Source organism: Pezoporus occidentalis, unplaced genomic scaffold (genome assembly GCF_034315485.1).
Source record: "Pezoporus occidentalis ecotype Australia unplaced genomic scaffold, CSIRO_AGI_Poc_V1 ctg138, whole genome shotgun sequence".
Lineage (NCBI taxonomy): Eukaryota > Metazoa > Chordata > Aves > Psittaciformes > Psittacidae > Pezoporus > Pezoporus occidentalis.
The window spans coordinates 964,913-989,982 of record NW_026913188.1 but is presented as its reverse complement, the minus strand read 5'-3'; the positions used below and the strand labels follow the sequence as shown (position 1 = coordinate 989,982).

Genomic DNA, 25,070 nt, shown 5'->3' with positions numbered 1-25,070 from the left:
CCACGGGAGACGTGAGGGCTGGGGGACCACCACTTTGGAGCCCACCAACCATAGCTGTTACACATCCACGCCAAGAAAGCTCCTTCTTCAACAAACCTGAGCTGTTTTACTGCCATGCCAAGGAGGGGTATCAGGCAAGCGGCCAAACCACCTCTTAGAGGCTGTTTCTCATTACTGGGGGCCCCTGCCCCTCCTTCCCCAGCTGGTTTCTCCTTGCACAAGACCAGGAGGGCTGCAGCCATGTGTGGTGATAGGGGGTCGGTCTCCTGTTGAATCAGGCTTGATAGGCAGCATCTGCAGTCCCGCCACAAGAAGGACAACGTAAAACCAGATCCTTAGGTAGCTGTCCTTCCTTTCTCTGGCCTAAGGAGTCTTTTTATTTAGCCTATGGGTCCACTGACTGAATAAAACCAGCAAAGTCAGGTTAATAAACTGGACTTTTCCTTTGCAACTCAAAACCTTTCACTCGTTAAGATTAATTTTATACCCCAATTTATTTGTTATTTATTTATTTATCTCCCAGACAATACAGTCCTCAGAACAGTACAGCAAGGGTCAGTAATTATTTGTTGAAGTGGATATCGTTCTTCAGCACTGCCAGAAAACATTTTCATTGCTTCCTGGCCACAGCACATTACAAACTGCATGGCGCTTTGCTGTCACAAGAGACAGCACCCAAATCTTCCGTAGTCTGAATCAACACCACATGGGACCATGCCCCTTGAAAAGAAAACATCACCCAGGCTGGACTATTACCTGCTTGGACAGAGGCTCTGAGAAGAATACCCCAGGTACCAGAGATGCCATGAACAGGGCACACCAGCTTGGCATGGCCGGCTGATAATGCAGGGAGGAAAAGGAGGACATGGTGGAGGCCAAATACAGGGAGAGAAACACCTGGTCTTTGGTGCTATTCCCCCCTTTGCAATGGCACAAGAAGATGTTGCTCTTTTGAAATATTATTAAGAGCTGTAGGACTTGAAGCAGAGACAGGGAAACCAACCCCACTGTGCCACTGTTTTATGAGGATGCTCTAGACAAGCCATCGTGCCGCCCCAGTGCCGATGGGACCACAGCAGGCCACACAGAGGAGCACTCGAAAAACTAAAGCAGCATCTTTATTTTATACATAACCATCAGTATAAAAAGTTTATTATGTACGAGCGGTTTTGTTTACAATATATTATATTGCTTCAAGCTGATGCAGAAACTTCATACATTATAGTTCTACTTTGTTTGCAATGTATTACACTGGTTAAATGGCACCACTGTAGTGTATTTTTAATACACATTACTTTGCAAAACTGTTAAGGCCAAAGATAACATTGAATTCAGTTGTTCAGTTTTTAAATTAGGCAACATATTTATTTCTTTTTCTTAGGGAAAATTCTAACTACACCATAGCAAAACTGTAAAATGCACCTTTCTTTTGTCTCAGGCAAATGAAATCTGAAGTTAATGACATGATTCAGGTTAGCATCTTTGAGGTTTTCTGCTTGAAAATTGTTACTTAATTTTTGGAAAATATTTGCAGCTATACAATCAAAAAAGGAAGTTTAAATGCAACTGAAGTATAGTACAAAACACCATCCACAGCACTGAAAGAAGCAGCCTATATAATCATGCTATAGAAGTATTTATAAAACTTAAAAGGAATAGTAAATATCAGCTCAGTGGTTTATAATGAAGCTAATAAAATTCCAGCCGGTACTCTTAACTGTAATGAACAGCGGTTTAACATTCAATCCATGAGAGGTTAATGAAGGCTATGAACTTTATGTAACACGAACCGTTTCAGATGTTGGAGTTCACCAGATATAATTGGATTCGGGTGGAACATGCCTCTCCTCTGCCCTTTTTGGCGAAGGCGTGTGCTGCCTGTGTTTGCTGCCTGCTGGCCTCAGGGCGCTCAGACCGCTGGCTCCATACCCTGGAAAATTATCCAGTTCAAGAGAAAAGAAACCACAGAAGTGGGCTCGCAATCCACAGCTAATATTTCAAATGGAAACAGTCTCCCCTGTTTGAACAAAGGATTTTGCTGTGCCTCGCACAAGCACTCACCCCTCTCTGTGCCCCCCGGGATGGGCGACATGCTGCCAGAAGGAAAGATGCTCCTGTCTCACCAGGGAGCCCAGGGCACTATCAGCATGCCCAGGCTGTCACTGTCCTCGGTTCATTCATGCACAGCCCATACCAGCTGGGTGAGATTCATGCTGATCTGCGGAGGACTGGCTCTAAAGAGGGGCATGAGCATCCCCCAGGGGAGAATCTGCACCGGCTACCTAAGCTTGGCTTTGGTTTATGGCTGAATACAAAGAACAGCAGCAACAAAAAACACCTCGGGGCCTGGGCTGGGGGGGAAGCAGTCTGAAACAGGCTTAGCAGGGCTGCTTTGTTGTGGAAAATGAAAATGAACAATAAAAATGGAATTCAAAGTATTACGTTGTAATTATTTATAGTTTAATTTACCCATCTCATTACTGAAAGCTGAAGGAAATTACTTTGAAAAACCAAGTCCCCCGTTTGATTTTTTGAACCACTTCCTTTTAAGACAACAGATTTACCAAGGAGCCGTTCATTTGATGGAGTATGATGTAAGTCTCTCAAATTGACTGTAAATCTGCTCTCAAGATCAGGAGATGTTTAGCTTTAGTTGCAAAGAATGACTTGCAGTACATGCACTTAAAATAAGAGTGAATTTTACCCAAGTGGTCTATTCTCCGTTTCTTTCCTGAATACAGAGAGTTTTGCAGTGCTAAACCCAGCAGGACTACCCAAACTCCCAGTAATGAAGGCTAGAAAACCTTGGAGCTGGCAATAATCAGTGACTATAGGCTCCTCATAACAAGGCAGTTATGAGTTTTGGATTTGGTGTACAGCTAATTACTTCTTTGGGGATTGTCACCTATAGCACATATTTTTATTCACTTGCTATCTGAGTTTTTGATAAGAAGAGTATGACAGGAAGAACAAGTTCATAGAGAGCCTATGAATGGAAGTTCACATAGGTTCGTTTCCATATAATTTGTTTCTAACCATAACTTACATTAATGTTATTTCTCCTTCAGAGAATGGCATGAATAGTTAACATAAGTCCATTAACTAACAGCACACTAACAGGCCCCAAACCAAATTTTCACAGCAAAATCCATTTTACTTAGATAAGACTAATTTTTTGACAAAACAGCTATATTTATCCCAACACATTTTAATGTGATAGAAATCACAGGCATCAACAGCATTTAATAAAAGCAAACATTCAGTTGATGCTGCAATACAGGTTCACATTTTTTATGGCTAATTTGTGGGTCTTATAGCTGCAAAATCTCTCAACTTTTTTATTACTGACACTTAAAACACTAAACATGAATTATTACCTAACAGTGATAAACATTAATAACTCATAAGAGGATGTACGGAATGTGGTATGAAGATCTGCTGTTACGGCACTGTTGTACATGAAGTATTAGAATTAAGTCTGAAGTTCTTACTGAATATGCCCAATTGTATTTCAGATAATTTTATAGTACTATTTTAAACCCAGTGAAGTGATCTGTTGCTTCAATAGGTGTCAAATGGACCAATAATCACAACAGAAATGTATTTTGAGGAATTCAATTTTGCCTTGAGACAATTTATTTTGTAGTCTGTGGAGCATGGGTGGGAAGAGGAAGAAAAACTCTGAAGTTGTTAAGCATAGATCTTAGAATCATAGAATCATAGAATAGTTAGGGTTGGAAAGGACCTTAAGATCATCACGTTCCAACCCCCCTGCCATGGGCAGGGACACCTCACACTAAACCATCTCACCCAAGGCTTCGTCCAACCTGGCATAACTCTACAAGATCTCCCCATTTTCTAAAGGACATTTCAGTTTTCTAAGTTTAAATCTGCTTTAAAACCTGACTTTCATTTCTAAAAATGCATACCCAACAGTTAAAGGTAGCTGATACTACTAAAGTACTGAAGGACTTTATATCCCTGTTGTACTACGGGTGGAAGACGTGCAAGGTTTTCTAGAGATTTCATTGATACCAGATTCTGGAATTTCTAATACAAGTGTGATGTTGGTGAAACACTTTCAAATTATTCTGAGGGAGGTTTTTTAGTTAAAATTATGGAGTATTGAAAATCTTTGTTTTATTGTTTGGATTAAAGATTATAAAAAATGAAATGCTGGAAAGGCTCCTGAAGCAGTCATTTCTGAAGCATCCCATGTGTAAGATCCCCAGTATGGATTCTCAGGATTTGTTTCTCACTTACTTTTGTTGCAGTGTCTCCCGTGCCAGCCTTCTTTGCACTGGCATTTGTTGGGCTCAACACAGGTGCCGTACAGACCACAGCTGGGTTCACAGACAGCTGTAAGAAAGCAAGAGAATACATCTGACCTCTCAACACTTCATCCAGAGACAGAGTTGCATATTTGCTTTCCCTGCTGTTCCCCACAATGGGTTGGTCCTGGCACAGGCTGCGGCTCTCCCAGTAAATCTGTGCCTTTGCACTGAGTGTATGCAGATCCCCAAAACAGCTCACATCCCTTTCACCTGTGAGGTCTGGCTCAGTCTCTGGCTTAGAGAAGCAGATTGAACAGAAGAGCTCAGTGTCCACCAGAAGCAGCTGGAGAAGGAGGGTAGGCCCCAGCATCCCTCCCACAAAGTGATCCTACTGGATTTTAACGTTACAATGCAGAACAGAATCATAGAATAGTTAGGGTCAGAAAGGACCTTAAACTCATCTAGTTCCACCCCCCCTGCCAGGGGCAGGGATGTCTCACACTAAACCATGTCCCCCAAGGCTCTGTCCACCCTGGTCTTGAAGCATTTCTCTATCACCAATCCGCTATTACTGATCTGACACATTGCTGTTTTGTACAGACTCAGGGTACAGAAGAAACTGCGGGCAGGCTTTTGTAAAAAAAAAATGTTTCTGGTTTCATAATTCCCTTCAGTCTGGTGTGTGCTGTATGTCCATAAAGTAAATTAATGAAATACTTTGACAACAATTCCTGCTGACATTTTGTACAAAGACACTGCCCAGCCAGCTTGATCAGTCCCACAAGCACTAATGGAGTGGCTTTGGTACTTACGCTTTGAACACAGGTCTCCCTGATAGCCTTTGGAGCACTTGCATTTATTTTTACCAGTACATTTGCCCCCATTTCGACATGGCTGATGGCATTTACCTAGAAATTGAAAACATGAAAACAATAGTCTTAGCCTCCTGCAGCTCCTGGAGGCAATGTCTGAGAAGCCTGTCTTGTACCCAAAAAACTCATTGGATGCTGGGTGTAAGAGTGTGCACTATGGATCCATAAGGAAGACTCTGCTGCATGTCAGTCCTTCCAATCTATATGCATTCTTCTGCTTTGAAAAGATGTCAATAATTTGGCACAGCCAAAGCCTGTGTGCCCATGCAGCTTTTGCCTGGATTTGTGCCACCCAGACTCTGCAGAGCTCCCCATAAGACCAGTCAATATTACCTCATGTCCTTCTCACACTTTGTGGGAGAGACAGCACTGTACAAACTTCATGTTTCCCAAGGGTGAGGTCCATACCCAGGGGACACAAGTAGAAGAAAACCTGGTGTTGTTCAAGAGAGATTTTAAGCAATAGGATGCTCAGGAGCTAACAGGTATGGCTGCTATGTACAGACAATAAATTGTCTGTGCCTGTTAGCGTGTAACACAAGGCTGCGGAGCACCATGATGCTGTGGATGGTGCAGTGAGGGCTGGTCCACACCACAGCTCGGAATCTAAAGTTGCACTAAAAAAGCATGCCCTTCTTTCCTGTTTGCAAAGAGCAGAGCATCTTTGGTAACAGTAATCAGTACTCAGACATTTTCAAGTATTTTAGTATGGAAATTGCTTTCCCTCACATTCCCATTCTCACTTTGGCAAAGGAAGAGGCCGGGTCTGGTGGTGCTGCTGTAAGAAGGTTTGTTTGGCCCTGACACACCTGGGATGGAGGAGGTCCATGCAGGTGGAGGAGATCCACACTCAGGTTCCAGCTGGGCCTGACCTGCACCAAGCGCCTTCCTCAAACTTAATGTCAATTCTCCCATCACCAGACTGTCAATCCCTTGTTAGAATTCGTCTGCATTATTGAACTAATTAAATCTTCACTCATCTCTAGGAAGGGCAAGCACAGTGCCCAAGAGCTAGGTCATCCCTGGCCGAGGGAGGCTCAGTGCCACCTCTCAGGGCACTCTTGGGCAGCCAGAGACTACACCCTCAGGTCCTTGCCTCCTCAGTGGCCATACAAATCAGTGCAGATTTTCTCACTGTTGTCCACAACAAATAGCTCTTCCTAAATTTAGCATTAATACTTACCTGAATCTGTGAGCAAACAAAATCTGGAACCTGGAGCAACAAACTGCTTCCTTTCCTTTTTTAGCATTTTTTATAAAGGTTGTTAACTAAGACCTGCAAATGATAATTTAAGCATCAACACCAGCTTGCTGTGCTGAAAATCTCAGCAAATGCACTCATCTCACAGACTGCCCCCTTGGAAGCTCAGTATCCCAGGCAAAGCTTACTCACCTCTCAACCCCAGCAGACTTCTGTGATGCATGTGTGTATCATCAATATAAAAGAACCATTTGTTCCTAATGCACATAATTATTCTAATAGCCCTGAAACAAGCTTCATAACCAGCTGATGGAACAAACAGTGCTAAGGAGAGTTTCTGCGAAAGCATCATTTTGTCACAGGAGCCTCTGGAGAGGGAACCTTTAGTATCCTAATTTGCAAGCATTTGGATCCCACGTACTTAATGACTGAAAGGAGCAATGCTAAGGAAATCCATGATTTTTCATAGCTGTTGAAGTAAATCTGGACAATATGGGTCAAGGGGCGTGATGCCGACTTCCACAGAGCTGCATTAGGCAGGCATTTCACTCAGCGCAGCCCAATTAACTTAGGATATTTTCACAGAATGAAGGAAAGAGTAATAACTCTCTCTGTTACCGACTGAGAAATAGAAAAAAGCAACAAAACAGCTGGTGACAAATGGCAGAGGAATCCAAAACAAAATAAACCCCTCTGGACTCCAACTGAAACACTGGTTAGAGACAATGCGTAACTATAGCTAGAAAAAAACCCTGGAAGACTGAATGCTCGTTAGTATTGTAGACTGGGTCCAGTACATTTCCCAGGGGTCTTACAGAGTGATTCAACTGTTAGACCAGCACTCTTTAAACAGCATTAAAAAAAAACCCAAACAACTTTGTAGTTTTCAGAAGATGGCTTTCTGCCTGTTGACAGGTTTTCCCCCTTTGTTATTTCAAGACCTCCATGACTGAATGTGGCTGGCCCTGGATCTAAGGAAAGAAACTGAGCCGTGTTTCTCTGCTGTTTGTCAGCCTCGTCTAGCATTTCTTGCAGCCTTCCACTGTCGTGCTGGCACGGGTGCAGTGCCCAGAGGTTGTAGCAGCCATCAATCACAGTCTAACAATTGCTGTCTGAGCTTTACAAAAGCCAAGGCAAGTGCACAGCTTCCCTTGCTCTCATCAACATCATCCTTGTTCAGCTCCCAGCATAGTGTGATCCTGAATTTGTTTTAATTTCTTTCATACAGGAGCTAGTTTAGTGCCTGTATTTTGAGTAGTTTGAGTTGCACAGGTAAGCCTTCCCAAGAAACTGAAGTCAGCTGCACCTACCCCAAACAACAATAGACAAAAATGAGCTTGAGTCCAGCAGACAGACCGGTAATATCAGTTCTACGAATGCTCCTCAAAAAACCACCACTGACATAAAATAGGTGCTTCTCAAATTTGAACCAAACCTTATTTATCATCTGAGAAGTATCAAAGCTGACTGTTTGGGAACTGAAGAAAGAAACGGGGTTCTGTCAGAGTGTCAAATTTGAACTTGATGTAAGCAAAGGTGAATTCAGTGGAAACCCACAGTGCTATTGCTGAATCTGATCTGAATTTATATCAAAGGACAATCTTTATTAAGTCCTGTATTGGCTGACAGCACATTAAGAGTTTATTTCCATGTGTTTACAAAGTATCTGATGTTATGAATTTCAGAACTGTGAGAAGATCCAGTGTCTTTAATATGTCATACATATTAAAAAACCAGCTCTTAGGTAACCCAGGTCAAATGATGCACTCTGTGCTTCTGTGAAGATGCTGGGGAGCATTGGTGATGTTATTTACAGCAGAAGGTCCTTGCACAGTGTCCTGTTAGAAGCTTTAAGCCCCAAAAGAATGGCCTAGGAGTGTGTTCTCAAAATGCTCATACTCCATTCAAGTGTGGGGAACTATAGAATTAATCCAATTTAACAGAGCTGTGAGAAAACTCTTCTTTTAGTTAGATCAAATACTTGACAGCTGACCTTCCAGGTCTGTTCCAGCCTAACCACATCTCCATAACCCCCAGCTTTACACAGCACACTTAGATCAACCATGAGCTAAAGTATTTTGAATGCTTTGATGCTAAACTTCTGAAAATAGCAGAACTTTTGATCTTTGTGACACAGATTTGCAAGTTGCCGTGTGAATGCAACTTAATATGTTCCATGAAAGTGCTTAGCTCTTACAGTTCAGTCCTTCCTTTGCCCCAAACCCTTTCATTCCCAACTTATAGTAGCCCTTTGACAGATGTGAGCTCAAACCTAACTTGCTGTGCCCAAGTATGAATTGCCAGAATGTTTGAAAATAGCTGCTCTGCACAGGCTTGGCACAGCAGTGCATCTGTCTGCCACAGAGTATTGCTTGCATACTTAACACCTTGAGCATTGTCACCAAGCCCAGTTACTAGTAAAAACAAAAACAAAGGTATGAAATGGTCTAGCAGTGAGTCAAACTTATTAGTAGGAAACTCCTTTGGAGGTATGTGGCATCTGACCCTCTGCAGGCACCAACCTGCCATGTGAGACCCTCCCTGTGAGCCCAGTAGAGGCAGGTTGCACGTCATCATACAGGCATTGACACTAGAAGAAGCTGACCTAAGTGAAAGGAAACACACGGAGATGCTACTCACTTATTTCACATTGGTCTCCTTCATATCCTGAAGGACAAATGCATTTTCCCAGATAGAAACACGTTCCTCCATTGAAACAGGTTGTTGTACAGTTTGCTGAAATGAATAAACCAGGAATTAACTAAGTCACTAATATGAACTCAATCTGACTTGGCCTTAATGTTTTCTACTGCTCATCATAAATAAACATTGAGTGTGTTTTAAGAAGTTGTATTAACATCTTTTCATCCGGTTTACAAAGGAAGACTGAAATGTGTTTCTTCCTACATTGTGCTTGACACAGGCACACACACACAAGTCAGTATAGAAAGAGACAAGTGAACCAGACAGCAGTGAGATCCTTGAGGACGGATTGAGTTACATCTTTATCAATCCTCACATGTAAAGCTCTTTGAAAGATCAAGGTATTATTGCTATTGAAACTGCCGGCGTCTGATAAAAGGAGCACAATTTAGGACTAGAAGTTAATTCTACAAAGGACACTTCATTACAGTTCTTAATTAATACTTTGACTAGAAAGAAACCTTTATAAGATTTTGCTGTGTGGTGACATAGATGCAAATGCTGTGTCCCTCACCTGCCAAGTTACCTACATGGTGCTGGACATGACTTCACCAGACAGCTGGGATTCACATTAATTCTTCAAGACATTGGAAGCATTTCATTTCAGTGCACTTTGGAAACATTTTTAAATGTGATAGAAGCCTCATCAAGGACTAGATACAAGTCAGGAGGACAACGAGACCAACAATCCATGCAAGCATACCTGAAGGCTTAGGAAGGTTCCCATTATTTTGCTGGAAAGTCCACTAGGACCTTTTGCATTTACTTTTCATTTCATATAGTCCTGCAACAATGAATATTGTCTAATTTGCTCTGCCATGAGCAGGTCAGTTAAGTTTCTGCAGGAAACTACTTGGGTTTTTTAATATGTGGTAGCTTGAACTGTTCCAAATTACAGTTCTGAACAACTGATTGCACCTTCTTATCCCTCGTGAGCCACAATGCCACAAAAAATGAATAGCTGCTTATTTTATTAATCTGTCAAGATGTAGCAAATTAATGAACTAAATAATCAGTAAAACCGGTTTTGCTCCACAAAAATAGAGTTCAAATTGAAATACTCTTTTTACATCCTTAGGCCAGAAATGTAAGTGAATGTTGTGGTAGGTCCTGCAGCTTTCAATGGACCAACTAAAGTGATTATCTGAATTACCCTTCAGAGAGCTGGTGTATAGGGATGCCTGCACACACAGCTGCAAAAGCACTGCAAATCCCTACATTCTTCCAGCAGCTGCCAGATTGTGCTGGAGCATCTGTTTGAAGAATCACTAAACATTCAAAACCTACTTCATCACTCACCTGACTTTCCAAAACCCACTACTGAAGGGAAACTGGCACATGTGAATGAAGAAAAGGCTGATGGATATATGGAGCCTGGAAGGGTTTAGGTTTTAGGTGGCAGTTACCTTTGTCACAGTTGATGCCATAGAAGCCGGGGGGGCAGATGCAGAGGCCAGGTGTAATGCAGAGCCCACCATTCATGCAGCGAGGAGTACACAGCGCTGAGAAGCAGGAAGAACAGAAAAACATCACTGGTGTGATAGCAACTATCTATGTAAATACACAGCACTTTGACTCCTTAAGCTACTTTTCCTTCTGCTGAATATAAGTCACCTTTGCACAGCACCTTTGTCAGTGGATTAAGTCAATTACATCTCTGGTTTGTATTTGGCAATTTGTATACAGTATTGCTAAAAAAGTGAAGACTAAAGTAACTCATCTCCTAAAGGAAGTCTCTTGCACAGTTTAATTCCAAACAGGGGAGAGCAAAGTGCCCACCTACACTCTCAGGTTATTTGAATTTCCCCCAGATCTCTGTCTTCTCTATGGACCCCCAGTCCTCAATATGCCTGGACTCTGGTGCAGCAGTTGGTACCTCAGCTCTGCAGAAAAGGCTGTCTCCTTGGAGGCTGCACTCACAAGTGTCAGTATTTCAGTGGGGTTCCCAGGCAGGCTTTACAAGGAAAGCTCCCTTCTCCCTCTTTGTTCCTAAGCATAAGCACAGCTACCTAATTCAGGGTAGGGAAGCCTGCTGTGTGGCCTGGTTTAGTGGCCAAATTGCCCTGCATGCTCCCTGTGAATCTTCTTCAGAGCCCCTGTGCTCTGCCAAGACTCTTCTGCAGTTGTGGCCACCCCACAAAGCTCTTCCAGGGAGGCATGTGAGGAGGCAATGCTTCATTTCATGGTTGCCCTCAATTGGTACATGCAGTGAGGTTGGGTCCATACTAGTGAGTTAAACACAGCCCAGTCATGGGGAAAAGTAGGGGCACAGGATAATCCATCTTGTGAAATTGTTGGTGCTGTTCCTGGCATGGCTTTGTCCCCAGCAGAGCAGCAGCCATAGGCTCCTCCTAACAGAAAGTCTGAGTCTGGAGAGGTGTTTTTGTGGAGAGAAAGATAGTTTATTAAACATATGGATGTAAGCTGTGCTCTGCCAGTTAGCCTGCAGGCCAGAGAACAGTCCCTGATTCCTTTGTACTCAATCTTTTAAATATAGTGAAAGCATCTGGCAGTGGAAGGATGGCAATGGGGATGGTTTGCTCCATGTCAAGTCACCCCGGAGAGGGCCTGCCACTGGGGGAGAAAGAAGAGACATGAAGGAGAGCTGGTTTCCTCAGCAAGTCACACCATTCTCCTGGCTCTTCACTCCTGCAAATGTCATTTGGGGCTATTAGTCACTAATGGAAGGGAAAAGGATACTCTTTCCTTCATCTTCCCATCTTTGTTGTCAGCCTGCCCGCAAATTAGATCTTATCTCCAAATAAACAAATGCAGAACAACTGAATTCCTGTGCTTTGTTTCCCAGCTATTCCTCATTAGCAGAAGAATCTTACTTAATCTTTTTGCAGATGGGTTCCCTGTGATTAAAGATCACTTCAGTATTGTGTCAGTTTTTGTCAAAAGCAGCCTCTTAGAGAGAAAACATTTTTCTTGTAAGCAACAAGAAAATTTCCAACCACGGGCTGTTTTTGTTAGTCCGTGGTTGATATTAGTAATTCCCTTACATCTGTGGATTTAAAATACATGAAATCTTCAGAACAAGCCATTCTTATTTCTAGGAGAGGCTGCAGTGCGGTAGCTGCAGTTTCATTGAGATTATAATAAAGAAGACAGCTAAGAAGATTCTTTTTAAATTACCTTTCTCACAGTGAGGCCCGTAAAATCCATCTGGACATTCACAGACATGTCTTTCATTGCAAAACCCTCCATTCCTGCATCCTCCTGGACACTCCGCTTCATAAAACACAACAACAAACTGAATTGAGTATTATATACTTTAGCTACCAGCCAACTCTCGGTAGGATCAGCATGCTCATTTGACACAACAGTAAAACTATTTGCTGACAGACAGGCAAATACTGACAGAAATGGATGTTCAGCTGAGATCTCCTCAAGAGAAATTAGGGTGTTTTATTTTTGTTAGTCTAAAAATAGAAGTTTCATAACGTGTTCAGACGAAGGCACAATGTGCTTGTCGACAGACTGTGCATTTCCATTGCTCTGCTGTTCCGCACAAGCAATGTGGGTGCTCTGCTCAGTCCAGTCCTTTCTCCTCTGTGCAGAAATGAGCAAGCAGCTCAGTGCAGGGCTTGCATCGCTGGTTAGACCTGCCCTCAGTATACAGGACCAGTTTCAATTTCTGCAGCCTTAAGTAGACTGCACTGCACTTGCATTGCATTAATTACTACATCTGTTACTACCAAGGTGATTAAGTGACGGAGTCCGTATTCACATGAAAGAGTCAGCTTCAAGGCTAAATGGAAACAGGACAGAAAGGAAGATAAAAGCATTCCTGCACAATAGTCCTGCACCAACATCCAGTTCTTGGTCATATCTGAACTATTGATCAGACACTGGTAAAAGTATTTGACAACTTTGGCTGCATTATATAAGGATGAGAACTATCTCTGGGTACCACCACCATCCTCAAAACACCAGTGTCCATCGAACAAGAGGCGAAATAAACAGAAGCCTCTAGAACGCCATGAAAACATGATTGCTGGGTTGAAAAACAGTTACTCAAAAAGACCTTCCCAGATCTGTCACAGAGAAGAAGGCAAGCAGTAGAGGCTGCCTGCTCCCATTAGAAAAACTGAACACCACTAGTGATCAGTGGTACCAGAGCCACAGGGCAGCTTTAGCAGAGCAGGAATGGCCTTCTCATCTTGATGCTATGTTGTGTGTGACACTCCGAGTTACAAGGTTCAGAAACTGACATAGATTAAAATGTCTGAACCCAAAGTCAAACCCAGAATCTATAGACAACAATTGGCTGTAATGTGGGCATCACATTATTTTTTCTTCTCCTTTGGTGTAATAGTGCTGTAAACATACGTGACTGACAACACCTGCCAACGGCATTCTTACCTCTTTTCCACTGCCTCATCAGGAAGTGCTGATGTACATCCCGAGGCTGTAAAGATGTACCATTGATTTACACTGATTCCCAGCTGAATAATAGCTGAGTTCAAACCGAAGCAGTTATAGCCTTTAAAGTGCATTTGTTAGAAGTCTCAAGAAATAACAGGATGTCTACAGCTTCAGGAGGGTCAGGTTTCCTGAGGCATTTCTGCATCCCAGAGAGATTCTTATTAACTCATATTAACACAGAGGAAAACATAATCCTGGACTTAAAATGTTTGAACTATTTCCCCTTCTAATATGACTCAGGTGACGTATCTGTAGTTAAACTCTTGGGTTTAAAAATTTATCCCATAGCAGATTGGAGCCACAGGAAACAATGGCTGCTATTACTATGCACAGTGTTCTGCTGCACTCACATAATAGGTCTCTCTATTCAGTAGGATGTGAAGGGTAAGTCTGAGACAAAGCAAAAGGAAAAAAACCTGATATACTGATCAGGTGCCTGGATAGCGTGTACAGCTGCCAAACAAACAGGACAGAGCGTGGAGGAAAGGGGTGATTTTAAAATGCTCTTCTATCCAAGGCCATAGAAGCAAAAAATTGTTACTTTAAAAGTAAAGCTGTTTGCAGCAGTAGTAACAGTAGTAAAGACTTTCTGGTCTTCTTGTGTTCCAACAAGAACTGTACTCTAGGACCCTTTCTGGAAATGCTTCTTTCTTTGTACCCGAAGGCAGAGCTGCTATTCATTACAGAAAATGCATGCTTAAACACATACCATTTCAAACAGAAAAATAGGAAAACATAATTCTTCTGTGGCCACCTCTTAGCCACAACAAATCCTCTCCTCTCCCACAAAAATGATCCCTCAATCTCCTCACTTCCTCTGGCAAGGGTCCTTCTGGATGGCCAAGAATGACTGGAAACAGTGACCGGGGCCCCAGCAGGAGGAATTGGAGCTCCTCACTACAAACAACATCTTTCAGAGGGAGGAAATTCACCCCTGCTCTGACACTAACCAGTAAGGACTTTCTCATCCTTCTGACCAACTGTTCCAAAACACTGCAGTGTCCACCCTAGCGGATAGAGGACACAAAGGGAAGCTATATCCCAGCTGGAAGAGATGAGGTGAGAAAAGTCCTCTTGTATCCACCTCTAGAGGTTGGAAAATCATCCTTGTGTCTTGCAGCTGTCTCCAGAGGCAAAGGGCTGTGACAGTAATCACCCCCAGCTTTTCTGAGAGGCCATATGATGTCATACTGCTAAAGTGTTAAATATCACATCTCGTATCAGAATGGTAACAACAACCACCAGTGTCACAGAAATGTTAACTTCAGTGAATGCTACTACTAAACTGAATTTGGAGCTGTCTCTGTTTAAGCCACATTTTCCCACAATATAGACCTGCAACTCTGCTGTCTTTATTAGATTACCCCACCACTATTTCCAAAGTCTATTAAGTTCAGCATCTTCAGACTAAACTGAAAATAAAAGGTAGCAAATATTTTGTGTTGTATTTACATTAGACACACAACTCCATACTTGAGATCTGATTGCTTTTGCTTCCATTAAATCCTCATTTTATTTCCTGTTTCTCTGCCCACTTCTCCTCCTCTTTGCCTGGGCTAATTGGCAGCAGCAAGGCTTCAAAGCAGCTTTGCTATTCAGGTGTAGTGAGGTTTCAAAGAATAAATAGCTCCTGCTCCTTCTGCTCTCTCTTCAGGGACGTGCTACAGCCAGTCAGCTCAGAGAAAAGAGCATACAGAAGAAAGTGTAGGACTGGGAACAAAGATTTAATAGAAGAATAAAAATCTCACTCTCTGTACATCAGCCCCATCATGGGGGCTGATTTGATACAATTGGACATGACATGGGATAACTGCCTTATCTTAGATACTGATTTTTCAATTTCCACAGCCACAGCCTCAGTATGAAGTGATAATTGTAACTGAAGTGAATCAAATTAATCTAGAAAGTCATATTACATAGTGTTTATGGCTCCTAGACTGGTTGATTAAACAGGTTCTCTCCCAGTAACTTCACTGTGCTCTTCTCCTACCAGCACATCCTCTGCACGCTTATTGCTTGGTGACTGCAAGTATTTAGAACCAACTTCCACCACCTTACCTGTATCTAACACCAAGAGGTTGTTATCTGAGCTCCACAAAGGGTAAAGCCAACTTTCACAGAACTTTTCTGATTTAGGATTTTTTGCACTCGGTTTGGATGTGCAAGTTGAGATTTAAGAAGCTGTTGAACTAAGACACCAAACAGTATTAATTGAAAGCAGTGTCCCCACTACAGACCCCAGAGGTGCAGTTCTCCAGGTCATGTGCCATTGCTGGAAATGTTTGTTTTCACAGGACCAACTTTCCTCCAAGCACCTCAAATCATTTGCTACCAGGTGCTTGATACATTTCTACCAACTTCCTTGACTTGATGAGCAGTCAACAGAAGAAATGCCTCCAACCCGGTCTGATAAGGGAGATGGAATTGACAGTAAGAAAAGGGTTAGTAAACACATAGTAAATGAGCAACAAAACCACAAAACCAGCCAGAACACCCTGACATTCACCACCATTGCTACATATTGTGCTACCACTTTACTTCTATCGTCTCTAGCCATTATCCTGAATGAAACATAAGGAAGCTAGGTGACCTGGCCTAACAGTGCTCCAGCATGTTCTCTTTTGTGTTACCTTGCTGACAGGTTTTAAAGAAGATGGCGTTCTGAGGGGTCTGGAGAATGATATTGCCTTCTGAATTCATTATGATCACATTCACTTCAAATGCAGCGACCCCGTCTTGTTTTCCAAGGCAAGGAAATCCAACCTGAACAACTTAAAAGAGAATAATAACAGTATATTTACATGCACATATCTATCTATATAGGTATAGAAGCACACATTGAAATACTAAAACATATAGATATGTTTGTATTTAAGCTTAGAGTAATGCCACTGTTGAAAACCCTTAACACAGAGATATACAGATCACCCTATTCACAGGTGGCTCCAGGACTAGAAGTACAGCAGCATGTACAGCAAGTACGTACGTAGAAGTACAGGAGATGACCCAGTGCTCATTCACTGACACAACCCCAACAGGATAAAGCACAGACAGTGATCTTAACAAAGACTTTTGCTTACAGACAAGACTCGTGTGGAGGTATCTAATGATACAACAAAAGCTGTAAGCCTATATTCAGTTTTTTAACCTGAGCTGGTCACTTTTGAGTCTAAATTTGGCAGGCTTTTGTACCATTTCTGAAAAAAAACATTGTACACATTTGGGGAAAAAAGGTTACTTTAGATATGGTTTGGATATTGCATATAATACTTAAATAAGATACTGATTTAATAAAAAACTGCCTTCAGAGAGTGCTAGCAAGATGGTACACTTGATAAATAAGATCATGGGTGCAAATGTTCAAAAAGAAGACACAGACAGATCTTGTTTAGTTAGTGATATTTGGAGATCAATCTTTCCGAGAAAAGTATTCAAACACTTTTGGACTACAGAGAGTTTAAGCAAATAATTAAGGCCAGTAAATGTGGAGTGTTTTAATGAGGAAACAAGCAAAATACCTCAGAGCTATGGAATCCTCCACTGTGATTGTCACAACTGATCTTAAATAATCTTCAGATGAAATGATTTAATGTCTTTTATTCAAACTTGGCTCTTCCTAGCTGCTCTGTAAGTTAGATTCAGCTAACAGAAATCGTTTATTCATTTCTTCTGAAGCTGGCCTGAGATTTCAGAACCAAATACTAAGCTAACAGCCATGCATTTGATTTGGTTTAAATTGCTTGTTATAAATAATTTTGCAAGTCATAATTCGGCCATTTTTCTTATTCATTGCCTTGATATAATGCAGCAAAATTTATTACTTAAACACATTGTGCTTCTGGTAAGTCACAGACTGAAAGATCTGTTGCATATAAAACAATTTAATTGTTGAAGCGCTTTTACACCAGTCTTGTCAAAAGACTTACAAAAAGCATGTAACTGTGGTAAGAAGGAAGCTTTTACAGTGGATTAAAAACAGATTAAATGCAGTGAAATCCTTAAATTTATAGTAACCTTACCGAGCAAGAGCAGGAGATCAGGGCTTATGTGGGGTATGTGTGACTTAGCTGAGCAAATTGCAATTGAGAGGAAGATGTTGCAGAAGTTTAAGGAGGACACTATAGTCACATCCAGGCTCTACTGAATTGGTAGCAAATGCCTGAACTCACTTGAGATTTGACTGGGCATTTAAATGCCTAGGGCAAAGACCAGGAATGCACCTCTTAGGACTAAAGTCCAAGGGGACAGGTCAGAAAACCCTTATTCCAGCACTCCTCAGCTTAGAAGCATCGATGGTTTTGGACTTCCCATATATTCAGACTCCTACGCACATGCAATGGGAGGCAGTGAACTGCTTGCCAAAGGGACTGGAGATACCAGAAGATAATGTGGACTCAAGGACAGCTTGAACAAGTACCTGAAAGAGAGAACTGCAACCCATCTGGGGTTATAAAATAGACAAATCACTTAAGAGTCATGAAATCCTCCAAGCTGAAGCTAGTCAGAGCTAAGAGGGTAAACAGAAGTAAGTATCACATGTGTTTGTCCTCCTTTTGGTCTACCACAGGTCTTCTTATGGCCACTGTTGTCCATGAGACAAAGTACAGGCTAGGCAGGCCCTAAGGCACTAAAGCCATCCTTATGGTTTGCTGGCAGTAGGCAAATATCCTCAATGAAGTTTCAAGAGTCTCTTGATTTTGACAGGACAACTAGGTTCAGCTACCTCTGAGTAAGCTATCTATCTGTTAGTCCTCTTTCTTGTTTTCACTCTCATGTTTAATACAGATGTCTTTCCTCTTTTATTCCTCCTTAATTTTCCCTGGTGTAATTTTGGGGGTTGAAATGTTTTTTCAAGAAGTAACTTGCTACTGTTGATTTGTTCCTAAATACAAGCTTGTGACTTTCGCTTGATTTTCATAATTGCATGTCAGAAAAAATTCCATATCTGTGGAAAAATTATTTGGTAATGCAATAGATCCAGGCAAACCAGACTGGATTTCTCAGAAGGGTTTTGGGAAGGGATGAATTATAGAAATAACTACAAAGTAGCAAGTATTCACTACTTGTGTAGTATGTATTTATTCAAAGCTACTTAGTTAATTTTGGCCGGCCATCAGGCAGTGTAAAGAAAGCCATCATACTAGTACCTAACTTAAATAGTGTACGTGCTTCAAATACTGTACACGTGCTGATCATCAATATCATCAATTGCTGTTAAACATTGGACTGACTATAATGCCAAATGTGATTTGAATACAGCTGATATATACTAAGCGCAGTGGGGCACTGCACATGATCCCTGTAAGGAAACACCACGGACATGCCCATGCTAGTCCTGGAACTGAGGTACCAGTGTCGCAAGCAGAGTAAGTCGTTTTTGCCTTTAATCAGACCTCCCATAATGATGGTTAACAGACCTTCACTGGACTATGAGATCTCACCTCCAGCCTGCCTGCAGTTGTAGATTATGTTTTCCTAAACATAGTCATAAGGGGATCATTTTGGTTTAGCTTTTCTAGATAGTTGAAAAACAAGCTTGTATTAGAGGATGGAGAGTGCAGAGCCTCCCATATATCTCACCTGCTTTATATAGAGATGGAAATAATGCTTAACAAGAACTTTGCCTTTATGACTTTTCAGTTACTTTTAAATGTCTTGTCAATTTATCTGGCTTGCAACCAATCAAATTGCATCAATTATGATGCAAATATTATAGGACTCTTCACTGAAATCCATTTTCAATAGCACTCACTCAATCCACGTGGAATGTAAAGACCAATCATTAATGTTAAATTCCAGGTGCGACAGCAGACAGCTGTGCTGCAATATTACCTCAAAGCCATTCTACCACAAGCTGAAAATGGAGGATATAAAACAAAAACTTTCAGAATCTGTGCATTAAGAAAGAAGAAAAGAAAGACTGGCCAAAAAGAAAGACTTTGATACACAGTCAAGGTACTGTATATCAGTTAGAATCATAGAGAATCATAGATACCCACTTGTAGTCTTATCCTCCTTTTCCATTTCTCATTTCTTTCCCATTTTATCCTACCTGGTCTTAGGTTGGCTAAGGCTTCTCATGAAATTATGATTACTAAGACACTACTGTCATCCAGATCATAGAATGGTTTGGTTTGGAAGGGACCTTAAAGATCATACAGTTCCAACCCTGCTGCCATGGGCAGGGACACCTTCCACTAGACCAGGTTGCTCAAAGCCCCATTCAGCCTCGCCTTGAACATTGCCAGGGATGGGACATCCATGGCTTCTGTGGCAGCCTGTTCCAGTCTCTCACCACCCTCATAATGAAGAATGTCTTTCTAACACCTAACCTAAACCCACCCTTTTTCAGTTTAAATCCATTCCCCCTTGTCCTGTCACTTCATGGCCTCGTGAAAAGTCCCACTCCAGATTTCCTGTAGGCCCTTTTAGGTACTGGATGTACATTTCTGCCTTTCTGCCAGAGACTATCACGTACCATCCCTCAACAGATGATGTAAACTGATATCCATCCACTTCAGAGCTAAGTGGACTCAACAACCTCTCATGGAAAGATTTTTTCTTCAGCCAGCTCATTGTGCACTGCGGTGCTTCTGGAACACTCACTTTGGCTTGGGCTCAGGCACTGCTGCGGAGCTATAAGCTCCAGAGAAGGACTAAGAATGCACGACTGAGGGGAAAATGGTAAATGATAATTTCCTAAACTAGAACTTGTCTTTGAGCTGAATGTCCGATGACAACCGCTGACCCCAACTGAAAGTAAAACATCCACAAACTGCAACCACTGAGACACAGAATAATTTGATGACTATTCCTTGTAGTGATCAAAGATTTTGTTTTCCAGAAGTTGCACAACTGCAGTAACAATATTAACGCACATAAATTTTGGGCAACAATTTTGCACAAGTTTCTGCTGATTTATCTACACATAAAAGCTTCATCTGACTTGGCTCAGACAAAATACGCTGCTGTAGTCAGGCAAGGCACTCACGGACTGTTCAGTGCTAAGCACTGTGGCAAGCATTTCTTTAGCAATAAACTTCAGAACTGCAATTCAGAATAAAATATGTAGACTTTACTGGCTGTGGAATATTTTTTACAGGAACAAAATTTATTATATCGGTAGCACAAACCTGATGCTTTATGAGGAACCGTTCCAAGCAGAGGGATATTTATAGTTGGATCAGCCATTACGCCTTTATCCAAGGAGTGCAAAGACAGGAACTCATAGAAGTACTCAGCCTATGACAAAGTAAATGAAAAATCAATATATATTTTAATTGCGTTCACAGAAGCAAACTATTTAGCATATAAACTACAACAGAATAGTACACGTTTCACTGTGCCTTTCACTGGATTTGTTTTTATTATTTCCTTGAGAGCTTCTTCAGCTAAGAAGCATAATTTTCAGACAACTTCCTCTTATTCCAGACACTCCAAGTGACCATACAGTAATCAGGATGCAGCATAGCAGCAAGAAAATAGGATGCATACAGTGAATAAACATTGTACAGAGAAGACTTTTTTACAACCCACATCTTTTTCTCTGGCAGACCACAAGGTTAATTCTTAAAGCTGTTTTTTTGGGGGCAGAATCCTCCTGAAACTCACTGGTGAGCCTGCATGACCTGCCTGCACCATGAGTACAGTTTAAAGGACTACCCACATGCATGATGCAACTATGGCATGACAGTATCCGAGCTTGCTCTTTGTTGATGTGCACACCACTAAATTGTTCCAAGGGTGGAGCTGAGAGCTCTACCTACAGAGTTGGCTTCATGTCACTTGTTATTAACTGCAACATAAATGTTTGGGTTTGATGATCCCCGAAGGTGTTGGCACGATTTAAAAACTACTTTCTATTACCTTCATCATACTCCTGATATGTACCTCCATTGTGGCACAGTTTGTAGGCTTTGGTACTTTCTTCCATGGCACTGTGGCCTCTCTGTTAAGGCATCTGTTCAGTGTTTCTTCCTATTTGATGCAAAGTGGCATCATGCCTCTGCCGTGTAGCTGTGCACAACATGTACACCTGAAGTCTTAGTAAGTCACTGGAGGCTTCCACTACTGTCAATGGCACAACTGTGGGTGCACGGGGCAAGTGGAAACAAACTACTGTAAAGTCTGGCTCCTCATTTATCCTGAAGCAGTTGTAGTAGTTGCACCTGCTGCTCTCAGAAAAACACTTGAGACCTTAGCAGGGGCACTGGCAAAAGTCTGTGTTCAACTCAGTGGCAGTAGACAGTACTGTTAGGTCTGCTTTTTAGCTAAAATAATGAAATAAAGGGAGATTAAAGCCAAAATTTGAAAATAACTTTGGGCTGATAAATGGTAGTTAATATATGTCTACAAGATGGCCATCGATGTCCTTAGAAGACCATCTTTTTTTCTCCTGTAATATCCTGGCTTTCTAGTACAAGGAAGACTTGGACTTACTGGAGTGAGGTCTGTGAAGGGTCACAAAGATGACTGAGGGACTGGAGTCTGTGACACATAGGGAGAGGCTGAGAAAGCTGGGACAATTCAGTAAGGAGAAGGCTATGAGGATGCCTAATCAACATGTATGAATAGCTGAAAGGGGAAAGTAAAGAAGATAGGGCCAGGGTCTGCTCAGCTGTGTCTAGTGACAATACAGGAAAAAATGGACTCAATACAGAAAACTCCATCTGAACCTGATGGAACACCTTTTAACTGCGTGGGTGACAGATTGCCCAAAGTGGTTGTGGAGCCTCCACCTGTGAAGATATTCAAAACACAGCTCAACACAGTACTGGTGTCCCTGCTTGAGCAGAGCATGGACTAGATCATCTCAAGCTCAGACTGTCTGGTCTCACATCAGTCTCAGCCCTTGTGTGATTCTGTGCTCCACTAACTTGAGCAGAAGCCCTGCCAGTGTGTGTGAGAGACCATGTCCCTTTATCTCTGGGGAGAAAGAGCATTATGAAATTCATTAGCCCTGGCATCACATCCACTCACTCTGTGAGGAGGGCAAGGAAACCTCAAAGAGCATGGATGGGCTACACTCTGCACAAACTCAGAGGATGTTGTGCAGGCAAGGAGACCTCTGAGGAGGACTCACAAAACAATAGGGAAGGAAGTGATGAAAGTTTTCAAGGGTGGGTTAAACACATGGAGTATATGTGGGAGGGAGAGAAGAGATGGAAAGAAGCAGTAAAACAGGAGACCAAAATTGAAGTCTGGGGTAATGTTGAAGAGGCTGCTTTTAATTAAAGACTTTCTTTCCAATACAATATACCATGCCAAAATATGAAAACAAGCCATAAAGTCAGATTGTGAACATTTTTGTTTTCAAATAAAACTTTGGTTCAGAAAAATAATTATATGTTTCCACACATCTATAGAATCGTACAGTGAGTGAGTCAGTGCTGTACTGTCTGTTTCTCATTGGTTAGCTTTGATGCTTGGTTCTATCTAAACCAGGTCATAATGGGTTGGGATATTAAAACATTATGTTCTTACTATTCTAGTAAACAACAACTGGTAACTAGACCAAATAGCTCCATTCCCATATTTCCATTCCAGCCATGCTGTTGTAGAAGGTCAGCTTGTGAGCTAGAGCCCTGACTGGGGGGAAAGAATTGATAACCCATTTTCTAAAGTCAAAATGATGCCTAAGGACAAAGACAAAAGGAAAGGTTGCTATGGGAAAAGGGACCAATTGCTGCGCAAGCTACAGTACTCACCACTTTTCAAGGAAGGAATTCTCCAACCAGAGTAGAGGCGTAGCAGCCATTAGTGCCTGAGGCCGGAGTATGTTATGCTCACACGTTAAAAAGATGGAAGAGACATTGCACAAGCAACAGGCTGCTCAGGAGGAAAACCACACATTGCGTGCGGGGAGACACCTGCTCTGACCATTTCTGTACAAAGGTTTGTACATCCACTGAGTTGACAAAAACTGACCTGCTTGAAGTGGTAGTATCTAAGACGACCTGAAACACCTCTGCTACCTAGCACGACTTCAAAGTTATGAAGCCATGTCTGTTTGCAAATCGTGTGCTGGTCTGAGTTGGTTAAGTTTTGATATGAAAATGACACACAAAAATCACAGTCTAGAGAGGCTGCGCAGTGGAACGGCGTAGTTGAACTCCCCCAACCTGTGAATCTGAAACACAATTTGGCTGCCATAAATCCTTTCTATTTGGAAAAAATCTGTTTTGACACAATCCCTACATCCAGCCTCCAGTATTGTCCTGCTGTAATTTGAGTTGATTGCTAATTAACTTGCATTAATCATCATGACTGAAAAGCAAACAACACGCTCTCAGGAAATATTTACCAAGCTCCAGCCTAGCGTAAAATTTAGTCATGATGGTTAATTGAAGGCATAGGGCTGTGTAATTAAAATCCGATCTAGTGACTACCATAAGTTATGGTGTAAGTGGTCACTGTGAGTGACCTGGTAGCAAGAGCAAAATTTCCTTGGGTATTATTGAGTGATAAAGGGGGGAAATACACAATTATTATCCCTTTTCCATTATAAAAACATTCTCCTGAGGTTGTTTGCTTTTTGTTGGTGGTTTTTTTTTTTTTAAGCCAACCTATGAACTGTGTGGCATGTGAGGAGCACAGTATGGTGCTGAAGCTAAATCTTAAAGGAACAGTGTTATTAGATGTGATAGAGGAAACAGGGTTTGAGATAAATTCTTGATCTTTGACAACTGCACAAAAAACTTCTTGGTTTTGGCTTGACTTCAGGAAGCCCCCATGGAAGAATACACTACTCTTGCGTAAAGACCTTGTTTGAAACCCTCAGAAACTGAGGCAAGGACCCCTGCAAACCTTCTGTGAAGAGGCCAGGGGCTTGGTGCCTTCAGGCAGAAGGTAGCCCTGCGCAGCTGCCCTTTAACAGTTCTCCATGTGGGCAAAGCCTTCGGCAAAGGAGGAAATTTTGGTTTAGGCGAATAATTCCATGGTTGGGATTAAATTTTATGGACTTTTAATGGCTGTTTTCTATAAATCAGAGGAATTTAAAAGGTTATAAAAATAACAAAGCCCTCTAACAAGTACTGTAGCAAACATCTGTCGGCAGTTTGGTTTTAAATGATACACACTTAAAATTCCTGCAGAACTCCACCCCTCAGTACAAGATCTACTGCATTGGAGTTTTCTTATCACTCCCATGCCATATTGTGTCTACTGTGTTTTTGTTTCGCATTTAATCAAAGCATTCACAGGAATGTGTTTTAAGTTTTCTTCATTTTACATGAAAGATACAGGATTAGAAGTAACGGTAGCACCTGAAGTGAAGCGAAACTGTTGTATGTCTCAGCTCAATAACCTAATGAAATCTGCAGCCTTTCTAACAAAGAAAAGAGAATGCGTGTTAGCCTTACAACTGGATGTAAGAAATTAACTATAGTTTCTTCTCATCATTTTAAAGAGACGAGTACTGAATGTTCTATTCTGTTATAAATTAAAAGAAAAATATATTATAATGCAAATTTTCTACATTTAAAGAAAAAAAAACTAATTAAAAATGATATATCCAGATCCATGGATATTTCTGGCTATGTACACCCTAGAAGGTTCTAGCGTGCATTATCTATAGCAGATGCTCACAGC

At 41.6% G+C, this 25,070-nt stretch overlaps 1 protein-coding gene across 1 annotated transcript in view; it reads right to left on the bottom strand.

Moving 5' to 3' along the window:
• Nucleotides 1–1,094: 1,094 nt before the first annotated feature.
• Nucleotides 1,095–25,070, bottom strand: part of WIF1 (WNT inhibitory factor 1) — a 43,762-nt gene continuing 19,786 nt past the window's right edge. Inside the window, exons 3-10 of the mRNA XM_062609433.1 lie at nt 20,615–20,723; nt 16,112–16,252; nt 12,189–12,284; nt 10,457–10,552; nt 8,988–9,083; nt 5,087–5,182; nt 4,264–4,359; nt 1,095–1,930 (exon numbers count right to left, since the gene is read on the bottom strand). Coding sequence (XP_062465417.1) covers nt 1,809–1,930; nt 4,264–4,359; nt 5,087–5,182; nt 8,988–9,083; nt 10,457–10,552; nt 12,189–12,284; nt 16,112–16,252; nt 20,615–20,723 — 852 coding nt within the window. The 3' untranslated portion in view covers nt 1,095–1,808. The remainder of the gene's footprint in view (nt 1,931–4,263; nt 4,360–5,086; nt 5,183–8,987; nt 9,084–10,456; nt 10,553–12,188; nt 12,285–16,111; nt 16,253–20,614; nt 20,724–25,070) is intronic.